The sequence below is a fragment of the Colias eurytheme genome, chromosome 1 (genome assembly GCF_061535395.1).
Source record: "Colias eurytheme isolate Ceu_HAF_F1 chromosome 1, ilColEury1 Martin Lab GWU primary, whole genome shotgun sequence".
NCBI lineage: Eukaryota > Metazoa > Arthropoda > Insecta > Lepidoptera > Pieridae > Colias > Colias eurytheme.
Genome location: NC_142980.1, coordinates 2,662,432 through 2,675,408, shown reverse-complemented (window position 1 = coordinate 2,675,408; position 12,977 = coordinate 2,662,432). Strand labels below are relative to the sequence as shown.

The 12,977-nt window shown below is 33.2% G+C and overlaps 1 protein-coding gene across 1 annotated transcript in view; it reads left to right on the top strand.

Moving 5' to 3' along the window:
- Positions 1–4,199: 4,199 nt before the first annotated feature.
- LOC149910912 (calcitonin gene-related peptide type 1 receptor-like) overlaps positions 4,200–12,977 on the top strand; it is a 28,127-nt gene continuing 19,349 nt past the window's right edge. Inside the window, exons 1-3 of the mRNA XM_090106952.1 lie at positions 4,200–4,308; positions 7,859–7,991; positions 12,735–12,825. Coding sequence (XP_089963078.1) covers positions 4,200–4,308; positions 7,859–7,991; positions 12,735–12,825 — 333 coding nt within the window. The remainder of the gene's footprint in view (positions 4,309–7,858; positions 7,992–12,734; positions 12,826–12,977) is intronic.

Below are 12,977 nucleotides of genomic sequence, written 5' to 3'. Positions count from 1 at the left end.
AATAATAACAGCCTCATTCCGAACTTGCGGTAAAATTTTATTTAGTATGGAAAGCGCTTCTAAGTAAACTAATTAAATGAATTAATAAGGAACGCATGAAGATTACTTTGGATCTGGTTAGTTAAGTCTTGACGATTCTTGTCAAAACACCAAAAAAATCTATGATGGTCTTTACAGGCAAAAATCTCAAGAGGGCATTAGCCACGCACACCTTCAGAAACTTCGAGAGTAAACGTATTCATCATCTAGGTATATAAGGTTTAGAAAGGTTGTAACCGTTCGCAGTGGGACATCAAAATGTGGTCAATTAGCCACATTTAACTTCAGTTGTCTCTTTTTCGCTCATGATATTTGAATGATTCATCTCACTTCGAGTTTAAAAGTGTGTGCCGTTTCTGAAGATCGAATGTTGTGTTGGTGACCTGTCTACACCTTACCATAATATCATGAATCATTATATGAATTACGAAGTATTACGTTTTGAGAAGACATTGTCGGATGGAAATTTCTAGAAAAAAAAAACTTACGGTCAGTTCCGATTGGATGGAACCTGGCGAGGATACTTAATTTTGTGAATGTATCTTGTCATGTTACAACAGTCGTAATTAACCACACTCCCCCTTAAGACGCTGAAGAAAGATAAGTATAAAGATTGCATGGATTTTACGCGCGGTACACTAGCTAAGGGGGCTAGAGTTAGGGGGCTAGACACGTCACGAAAAATCCTCACGACTCTTGCTACACTCACGCACTATAGCAAAAGTGTAGTAGCTATCTTTTTCTTAATTTATTTGTGCAGTATATTTATTTATCATTTAACTGCTAGGTATATTGTTAACTTATTTAATTATACCTTCTATAATACATATATTTTCAAAACGAAAGGAACTTCGTTCCAATCGGGTGTGACATGTCGTACGACACTTTTGCTTCCTATATCATAGAAATTCTCTCATTTCATGTTGTCCATTCACTAAATATTTTCAAAACCAACAATTTAAAAATAAATTGTCAGCAATTCGAAAATTAAATTTCGCGCCCGAAAATCGCCATCTCAGAATATAACGAATACAACAACTAACAGTCGTTTAAACATCCTTGAGTTAGGTGTGAAGATGGAGCAGATATGAAATAAGCCACTCGCCTTATTATCAACACGTGGCCAATAAACCGTTCGTCTGATCCATAAAGTTTTCATTTATTATTTACTCGGATCTAGCAAAGAGTTGCCATAGTAATAATTGTTACAGAACTAAGTGGTTTTTATAACTACAACTAAATTTCTCTCCTAATATGTTTAGTAAGAAAATTCCAGACTGAAGAAACCGTCGGTTTTTTTCGGTAACATGAAATTTGTAGCATTGCCTGAGTTTTATTATTGCACTGTACTTGTTTCATGCGCTGAATTTGACCTACCACCGGCTACAGAAGTATGGAAATCAAGACTGAAGCAATGTGAAGATTAATATTAAGCTAAATAAACTTAAACTTTGATACCAATATAAAGTTCGAATCGGTGTTTTGTACTAATTGTAAATAACGTAAGCAATCTGGCGTAGGGATGTGACGACCCCATCGCCCACGATGGGATATCTATGACAATAGATATCCCAACCGTGCAATCAGTCAACCCGCAGGGCACCTTGTGGCGAGGTGTCGGGAAGTAGCGACCCCGCGGGATAACCGAATGCTCCTGGGGGACCCCTGTCCTCATCTCCGGCTTGCCTTCACCGACAGATCGGAAGAAAGAAAGGACAGAATCCCCAACTCTGGCTTTCCTTAACCAGCCGGCCAGAGTGGAGTCGCGAGAGCTTTCAGCTCGAAGGGTGGATGCAAAGCGTTAGTGGCGAGTGAGCATGTGATCCTGGAACCTTACCAAATGGTCGTAGCTTAAAACCATCAACGCCTCTCCACCCTTAGCTGCTCACAATATGTTGCCCCCATGTCGCATCATTGCAGTGACTTATTCAGGGGGCATACAGTGAGAGAGCGAGTCACCGCCTGCCTACATTTTTTACTTTAAGTAGAAAGGCAGGTGCCAAAGTTTCCTATACAGTTCCCACCAACACCATGATGTTTTGTAGCAGTGTTATTTGCAGAGTGGGAAATTAGTGGGGCTAACTGATCAATAATTTATCTCTACCAATTTTCCACACTGGAAATAAGGTTCTTGCTTCATCCTTCTCGTATCCGAGTATTATGGAATTGAGAAACAGTTATCATCAATTATTCGTTTAATTGCAACTACATTAACTAGAAATATTATATACTTATGTACACATTTTATTATTTTTTTTCATAGTTAAAAACTTGTGGAATATCCAATAGGTATACATAGAAAATTATAAAATAGATATTAGGAAACAGTTGTACATAAAAATATTATATTTTACGCGCGTAGTAAATAATACACTTATTAATAGATATTTTTTATATAATATATAAAAGATATATAAATTACCGCGAAGCAACGATTAAAACTACCACCGGTACACAACCTACATATAAAATATTTACCCAAAACGTATCATCAACTAAGTCTTCAACTCTCCAAGCCTTTGAACAACGTCAAACTCTAAAACAAGAGTAAATTAGTTAGCATAATATTATATGTTAGTTAATACCGGAAGACAAAATAGAAACATTACGTAATGCATGCAACCCTCTATTAAAAAAACAATTCAAATGCGTTTCCCTAAAGTAAAACCCAATACTGATTCTAAGATCCTTTGGGAGAACAAATGAACGTACCTAAATAACAAAAGCTTATATTATAGGTACGTTTCGGCTCCCGATATGCCGTCACATGTTTACCGTTCAGTCTTCCCGAGACCACGCTCGCTGTAGTATACATAATCGGGCTCCGAAAGTACGTACAAAACGATCTGTGCGGAATAAATCGCGCGCCAATTTGGATAAATGATTGGATTTTCGCGAAGTTATCTGTGGCGATATCGCTATGTGTGTGTGAATATATTTTAGACTGTTTAAAGTGAGAATCCGTGAAACCCTTTCCCAATTGAATAATTGATTTAGAAAATCGCATGCATGTCGTTTATCTAGGTGTTTGAGGTAAATCTTTAAGTCACAGCTGTTGAAAATTCTTCTAAGATTGGAAACAAAATCTTTATCAGTTCTACTTTACAGATCTTCAATGAATTAATTTTAATTAAATTGTGTTATTTCAAATTTTATTTTTTTATTTTGATATATTTTTTTGCTTTTGTGATATAATCCCGATTCCCCATCCTATGAGTCGATACGAAATAGAAGCGACCTTAACTGGAATTATTTTTTTTTTTTGTAAAATAATTAGTAAAAAGATATATTATGGATAATGGGTTGCCTCAGAAAATTCTATTAATATGTTTATATTAGGAGAACATAAACATTTTTTTAATATGTGATTTTTTACTACGGATGAAAAGCGATTCAAAAAGTAGTCTTGTTGAAAAAGATATCATTTCAAATATATTTTATTTGAAATAGTTGAATTTCTGAAATTTGTATGAGCATTTATTATTGAATAATTAAATTTCAATTAAACGCTACGACATAATAATATAATAATAATAAGACATCCGATAAACTCGGAGATAATAAGCAGATATCCGACAAAAAAGGCAACAGCCATGTTGCACTTTTGAAAATAATTCTATTTTATCTTTGCAACTTTTGAACATAATTCATTGAAAAGTCTACCAAAATTATGTAAAATAGTAAAAAAAAAATGCTTAAAAACAAATTTCCATGTTCGGAGTAAATATATCCTTTTAAAATTGAATTCAATCTATTTACTTATTGCATTATTAATTTATGTAATAAAAAAAACTCATTGTGGTTTAAATTGATGTGAAAACAATGGGTTGATATTAAAAAAAATGTTGTGTGGTTTTATGAAACCACGGTAAAAGTGAAACCGTTCGAACGGTTCCGAACACTGCTTTATACCTACTCGGCAGCCGACCGTCACGTGACATGCGCTACACAGACCAAAAAGTTTGAGACGATGTAATAAAAGTTTCACTTAAAAAAAAATGAGGAATACTTATTATATCTACCCATACCTAGGCCCAGGCAACCCATCTCTACTTACTAAATTAAAAAAATAATGAATCCGGTACAAAGGTCGCTTTAATTTCGTATCATTTAAATCCAACCCCCCCACAGTATTCAAAATTGCGTTCCAACGGGTAATTATGGATGAGAGTCCGCTCAAATTCATATATAAGCCAAGCTATGAAAGGCTAAAAGAACTGATGGAGGAGTGCCTTGAAAATGCCGATGATGAAATACGGGAAATGGCGGGTAAGTTTTATTACTTTTTTTTTTCAGAGTAATGTTACTGGCCAGGATTACTTGGCCGAGAAAGGACATAGGCTACTTTTTATCCTGGGAAAATGACGCAATCCCGGAAATCCCACGGGAACGGGAACTATGCGGATTTTTCTTTGACTGCGCGGGCGAAGCCGCGGGCGGAAACCTAGTAATTAATACATTACCTACGCCCTTCAGTATTAACTCATAGTTCAGACAAACCTTAGCCAAATTTATTCATCAGTTCAGGTGTTGAAAGATTAAAGACAGATAGTGTATAAATAATAAATATTATAAATATATTTAACAAGTTCATTGAGTAATGTACAGCACAAACGTATGAAAATGTTTACCAATACCTATAACACATTTTATTCACAATATTATAATATCGAAGCTAAAACAATAAAACAAATAAACAAACAATAAACAATAAAACACTAAATCAATATGCACTTTTTACTTTTAAATAAGCTTACAGCACGATTGACAAAATTTCACATACAATAATTTAGATATAGATTTCTTCCTTCTGAATAAACTAAGAAAAAACAAAGAAAACGTATGTATTGTAAAGTTGATAATTAAGGGTCTGTAGTTCGAACCGTGGAAATAGTTTTATAAACTATCGAAAAATTTCTAGGACACTTCCAAAGAGAATGAGCTACCTACCTATAATACTACCCTACATTAATAATACAAATTATGATGAATAAATAATTAAAAAAAAGACGTGTGGCACTCGGGGATTGCCACGGTAAAGCTATTGCATAGCATGCCTTCAAGCCACACCTCCGAGCCCGTCGGAGTGGGGAGTGTGAGGTTTGTTCGTTACGGAATTTCTCGATTCGGTCCCCGCGCTCAAGACCCGCGATAGTAGCTATGCAATATCTTAAAAAAACATTTATTAAAATAAAATAGATTAGCTACTCAGGCATAAAAAACAAAGGAATAATATGGCCTTATCTAAGAATATTTGAAATTTTTCAAATCTATAATTAAATCTGATTATTTTTCCGACCCCATTATCGACCAATAGAATTGCACCATTCGACGTCACGTGGTACAACCTACATGGTATTATTATACTGATAATTTTTTGAAAATTTTCTCTGGTCGTTGACGTCATACTGACAGGTTGAATTCAATTGTGAAATTATTGGCCGACATTTGGGACGGAAAAATAATCCCCCGAATACCACACGAGCTTCAAAATTATCTGGCATTTCCCTCAAGGTTCCCTGCAAACAAATAAAGTCATCAAGTTTTTCAGGAAAAATCAAGAATTTTTTAACCTTGACTAGAAACTTGACTCCTTCATTTGTTTGCAACGAACCTATCGGAAAATACCCGATAATTTTGAAGCTCTTGTGGTAATATAAGTGAAAATACTCTTGTACTTTTACTATTACCACCCTCCATATGTTTCTTATTGTGTATTTTTGTATTTTTTTATGTCAGAGCAAGCAAAGGGGCAGGTGGGCCACCTGATGTTTACAAATAAACTCTTTAAAAACAAATTTCAATCTATAAACTCATATATTATTTAGTAAATAAACCAATCTACGACATCGATATATTATATAATATATTGATTACTATAGCAATAAACTTTGCAAACTAATATTTCTGGGAAAACTTATGCTCCCATGGGAAAGCCAAGGTATCGACTTGAGTACATTACAGAAGCCTCATATTGTGTTCGTGTTTCTAAACTGTTGCCAAAATAATGATACTCGTAACACTACAATATTTAAAAAATATTTCCTCCTAAACTTTGAAATATCAATTTTCAAAATATCGCGATGACCAAACTTTTCTATTATTAAATAAATTCTGAAAACAAATTAATATAATATAATAATTAATAAAATATGAATGTTAAACAAAATTCATTTTCCCAAAAAAATACTTATAAAGCACAATTTCATTGGTTTTCAGTTTACTTCCGTTAATTTATTTATGCCTTAGCGAATTATATGACATTATACTTATACATCGAGTATTAACATATAGTAGTATGTATTCTACTGCAAATAGGTTATAGTCACGTCGCAAGTACAGAGGTCAGAGAGAGACACCATCCGACATTTTGATTAAAACATTTTTACATTTCCGGCTTCCATGCATCCGTTGCTAACTCGGACTGCCAATCCTTTTTCAAATGTGTTAGAAATATTAGTTTAACGGAAAATCTTTTGCTTTCAATATTTCCTTTTCATAAGCCTCGTAAGTTGTGCATTTCCATAAAATTACAATATATTTATTTTCTCAATAGTATTTTTAAAAGATTCGTTTTAAAGAGATTTGAGATGAAAATAGATTACGAGAACTTTTCTTATTATTGCAGCTGTTTATTCAGGATCAAACCGTAATCCTGAAAACTACTTCTAATGTAATATTCAAAGCAAGCTGCTTGCTTTTATGTTATATAGAATAAGAAACATGTTATTTTAAATTTACATCCTACACTATCTCAAGCAATTCAAGCAATACTCGAAGCAGTTATAGGCTCGATAGATTTTAATCTACTCAAATAGATCTTTGTGAATTGTCTTATGCCTACCTACCTACGTCATAACTTTTAATATATTGTTCGTAAAAGTAATTAAAAATACCTTATTTCTTCGGATATAAATACACCATATATTACATTATAAAAGTTACATAATAACTTCATAAATAATAAAAAGAATTGCATACTTCCGTATGTTGAATTTTAAAACTAATTATTAATTAATTACACTAAGGTCCTCAATCTAAAGGCCAAAAAGATTAAAGAATCATACTAATACATAAATTAAAATAAAAATAATTCATTATTCATTCATTCATTCATATTTTGCTGAATAAATGAAATGAATTATTAAAATAAAAAGTTCAGCATCCCGCGTAATAATTTCTCAGCGTAGTACTTAAATAACTGCGTACGTGGTTAGTGTCAGCTAGTTGTACTCGAATTATACCTTTATTTCATACGCAAAAGGGTTCAAATTCGCTCATCCGCTATTGGGGATATTTGCTTATTTTTACTACGATAAATATTGGGAGTCGCAGTTCTATTCACCTCACACCTGGATCCAAATTACAGATGACATAATAGCAATGAAATATCGTAAACATTAATATTGAAGGTTTCTACGATTTACGACTGAGTGGATAATTTTTCGGGTTGTATTCATTTATGACATGAATAAAATCATTATTCAAGGAATTTCGATCATAAAGAGCATCGTATACTCTCAAGAAACTTCATTATATTGAAAATCCAAAAAATATTAATGTTAGATACTACTCTCATTACGCGGGCTACTCACCTACCTGCCGCAAGGGCAATATTGGAATTGCACCCTTAATTGGCTCCTTAATTGTGATGTGTATAGACAAGCAGGGGCAATTTGGAGAACAGCTGAAATTGTTCCGATCGCCGTGCAACCGAGATTGCTGCCCCTGCCCCTGCGGCAGGTACGTGTGTAGCCGGCTTTAGACGTAGGTACATATACATACTTCACAATTCTACATCTATCCTTTTTGTTAACAGACAACGTCACACACTGTCCCCGTATATTCGACGGCTTCCAATGCTGGAAGGAGACTCCCGCCGGGACCACAGTCACACAGAAGTGCCCGGACCATGTGATGGGCTTTGACGGTTCCAGAGATGGGCATAAGATGTAAGTGAACTTTCTTAAATGTTATGTCATGTGTCTTTTAGTAGGGTCTCTAAGGACAGAGCATATCTTTAAAAGGGAAAGAACATAATTTATAAAGAAAATATTTTTATAAAAATAAAATATGACTGTCTATATACATCAATCTATCAACACACAGCCAAAACTACGACGCCAATACGAGTTAAATTCGGCATGCATATAGTCACAATCTAAGGTCACAATGATGTAGATACTAAGCCGGTATTGAATATTGAAAAATTCTACCGCCAAGGTGATAAGACAAGGGATGAAAGTTGTATCATGAAAATTTAACACATCATGGGGAACATTTTATATAAGAAGAAAGAAAAAAATTTAATAAATACATCAAAACAATTGATGCTAGTCTAGGAAAGTTTCATAGGCAGCGCCATGTCCATCAAGCAACATTGTAATAAAGAGCGTTAAAATAACGTAGCGTTTACACTTTGTAAAGCTCTTTCATGGAAAAGCTGTCTAAATTTTTAAAGCACACAAAATTTTGCACTTCACCGTCAACAGTCGACACGTTAAATTAATTTTTCATGTATTATTATAATTATTATTCAAAGCGTCACAATACAAAGGTAGCAGTAACGTTCGGCACTTTCGCTTTGTTCGAAAGCCTGCCAAAATATCACGCTTGTATTGACGCAAAGGCCTTTTGCCGTAACGTTTTTAAATTCTACAGGCGTTGGCAACAGGTTAAAGCAAATGTGTTTTGGTAAATTTTCATGAATTCTGAAATTGTAACAATAAACATTGGTGAAATGAAAATCCAATATGTGCTTTTCAAAAACTTTATCAACTTCTACAAATAGCAATTTTTCATACCACATAACATATTCCGGCATTTCATCAATGACAAATGGTATATTTATCACATATAATTCTATCAACACTTCGACACCTAATAGAAGATAGAATTAACTATTTTACTTTTTCCATAGCCCTTCATGATCGCATTATGGATTTCTGCCAACAATATTCGCTCAACATTTACTCATTCATCTGAGCGTTTGAAGTATTTACTATTCATATTGTCCTCAATAAAGAAGCTCTATAGAATAAACTCTGCCGGTTTTTCTCCATTGATACTGCGTTACGAATCTGTGATAAATGTTAAAAATATGTTATGACGATTCAAAAGTATTTCTAGACGAAGTCTAATTGAATAAATAAATGTTCGAATTTGTAGATTTCAGATTATTCTTATATATTCTTTCCACATATGACGCGGTGTTTCAGCAAATTAATTAGCTTTATTTGGGATCCACATTCTTCGAGCCGACTTATACTAATTCCATTACTAAGGAGATGTTTCTTGCCTTATTAGGTCATACAATATCTTAATTACTTACCACAATTCACTGGTTACGGTTCCAGTATATTTTATTAACCTTTTTTTTGTATTGATATTAAAAATATCAAATAAACTAAATTGAAATAAAGAATAGTTCAACAACTGCAATGTTTTGGCTTGTTGTTATATTTGACGTGGCTATTTATTTGCGTGATAACTACTACCTACTTATTCTTAATAAAACGCCGGGTTTAGTTTTAATTACAGTTGGTAACTATAGCGGAATAACTTCAAATAGAGTTTGCATTTACCTCTCTTGACAGTTACATATTTCGAGTACGTTATTTGCTTCTAAAATTGTTGAACGAAGTTAGTGACTTTTAAAGATGCATTAAATCGAAGTAATTTTACCTAATTGCTTCTGAAACTGAATGTCGCAATTCAAAACCGTTATTTCACATACATTTAGGATTCATAAAAGTTGTTTATAGTTTTTTACAAACCAATCTTGTTCGAATAAATGGGTTCGCTCTATCGTTGAACTGAGTACACAAACCCAGTTCCCATCAGAGCATGTTTGAACACAAGTTGCCTGACTAGTTGACCAACAAGTCTTATTCATTCATATAAGGTTAACCAAATCGTCGCAGGGAAAATCTAGGTTTAGAATATACGCAATCGCGTTTCTTATACGTATTTCGGCATTTTAATCCGAATGTATAAAGAAAACGAATCTAATAGATTAAATTATAAAGTTTCATTTAAAAATATTATCGCATTGCTCCGAGTTTTATATATTTGTGACCAAATTTCCCTCTTCAATCCTCCATTAGCGATAAGCAAAAATGCTAAGAGATTTATATTTACATATCAATTCTGTGAACAGAAAATTTTATATTTAATTTAAAAAATAAGCGATGGACTAAATAGTTACACTCATAGGACGTATGTGGTGAACGTATGTAGGAAAATAATTGAATAAACCACACTGAAGATAATTAATTTCTCTTAAATCGATAGCTCTTTCAATAACATTGTTACGTATAGAAAAATAGAAGAGCTCGAAAAAATAATAATGGAAAATGAAGCAAAATCGGAACGTTTAGCTGTAGGTAAACAAGCTTCTAGTGATTATAGTTATAACGAAGCCATTATGAACGCATTGCTTTGCGATGAAGTTGTAATTGAGTTTTACTTAACTCATAATATCTTGGAATCTTAACTCGTGGTTCACATCTTTGCGTCTAAAACGTCTTCACACTAGGTTGGGCTCTAGAACATTTCACAACAATTTCTCACTTTAACAAGGCATTTAGTTCGTAATTAAACGAGTCTTTAGGTAAGGATTTCCTAGAAGAGAAAAACTTTATACGCCACCGCTATCAGAACTGGTTGTGTACTCCAAAGCAAAATTAATGCACTTTATTTGTTGTTTACACATAAATTTACTTAGAAAAAGAGAACTGAGGTATCTAATAGGGAAAATTATAGGGAAATTCCTTTGTAAATGTAGTTTTTGAACTGTGTTTTCAATATAGATCAATTTTATAATATTATAGATTTTCTTGATATTCTTTTAATTGTAATCAAACTACCAGATAACAAACCTATTTTTTTTTAATTTACACTTTATTGAACTCGAAATACGTGAATACTCATCACATACTTAACTTGGCTAATCCCACCTTCTACATATTTTCTTTTAAAAAGTTACCAGAACTTTCCTATGAAACCTCTATCCTGACAGCACATTTACATAAGTACTTCACCAGTATGTCACTAGTCCAGTTGAAGTCAGGGCATTTAGAAACATGTAGTTAGTCCTGTTAGATCACGCCAGTTAGTTCGTAACTAACTAATGTGTTGCTGACACCTATCATGTGACAATTCTTGTAATTAAGTTTCAACTCACCAGTTATTCGATGAAACTGAACTATGTAATATGGGATTTGATATAAACGTGAGATTATATCAAATCGTTATAATAGTTGAAATCGCTTATGCGGTTGGCTTGGTAATATAATCTGGAGTAATTATGTATCTACGTAATTCATAATATGCTACGTAGGTAAATATTGGGTATAATTATTGTAATACTAGCGATCCGCCCCGGCTTCGCCCGTGGTACATGTTTACGTTTTCTCTACATAAGAACCATCCTCGTACTTCAAGGAATATAATAAAAAAAGAATTATCGAAATCGGTTCAGCCGTTCTCGAGTTATGCGCTTACCAACACATTTTGCGATTCATTTTTATATATAAGAAGATATTCCTGAACTACGCCTTTGGATAAAAGACTCATAGGCCACAAATTATTTATAAGTATAAAAACGTTACAAGTCGTAAAACATTCAATAGTCTGTTAATGATGGAGTGACGCCTATAGGTTAAGAAATTTGTGATTGAGAGGCTTGTGCTTTGCTTTTACTCATTAGCCAATATTTCAGAATCGTCAACCACCAATCCATATTAAGACATAATTTCAAAAGTCATACACCTAGTTTGTCTATTTCTGAATGAAAATGTTATCCAGAACTTATTTCTATTTCTGTCCTCTAAAAAACTGCATTTTACATGGCGTGGTATCTCTTTCAAGTTTGAACAATGGAGAAAACCACGTACAAAATTCTTTGAATCAAAGGACTGCATAAATAAACGGACTCTGATATTGAAGGAATTTCATAAAAACCCAGTCTTAATAAACCATGACAACGGAACAAAAGATTGATCCATTGTTTTGGTGAAATTTACACCAATATTTTTCAGGATATTTCCTCTGTACACGCAGTTATATGATCCTTTGAGATCTCACTATTCTTTGTCCTGATAGCTGTTGGTCGCTCTTCAAATATTGACGTTGAAATGTTTTGTTAAAAACTGGACACCTACGCATTTTTGGGACTTACACGTCATTCGTGTATGTGTTTTATTTCCTCAGTATTTTACCTCACAAAAGGAACATGATAAGTTCTATTAGTATTGCGTTCCAAGTTTTAAATGTCATCCACAACTTCAATGCCCTTTAAATTTAGTTCGTTTGTGCTTGTAGGTACTTGGAGTTGTCAAAGTACTGATTCTACATTACCCAACATATCATCGATGTCTTCAATACTTCAATTTGTAGTGTAAATTAATTACAAATTATACCAATTTGAAACATCAGCACAGAATACTAACGCTAACATATGACAATTTTACAATCTTACCTAATTAATATTATTTATATGATTTTTATTAATATTTATGCGATAATTGGATTGTTAAATCATCCCGACGTCACATTACCAAATCTTTCCATATATTACAAGGCATGCGTGTTGTAAACTTTTTAATATCTACGAATTCTGAATCAATCTTAACGCAATCTTAATGATCCATCTTTTTCTTTTATACCTCGTTTAAGTAAGATATTTTTTACAGCTGCCTTGACAATGGGACCTGGTGGGAGCATCCTGTGGGGAAGAAGGCATGGACAAACTACACAAATTGCGTCAACTATGAAGATGTGGGGGTAGGCCTTTTTGTCTTCAATCATCAAATTCTAATAAAATGTTAATTATACTACTTTCAAAAATGGTTTGCATTGATTTGACAATTTCCTTTAAACTACTACTTGACTGCTACAACTGATTGTATATAAAATCCGTATATAAAATACTTTTT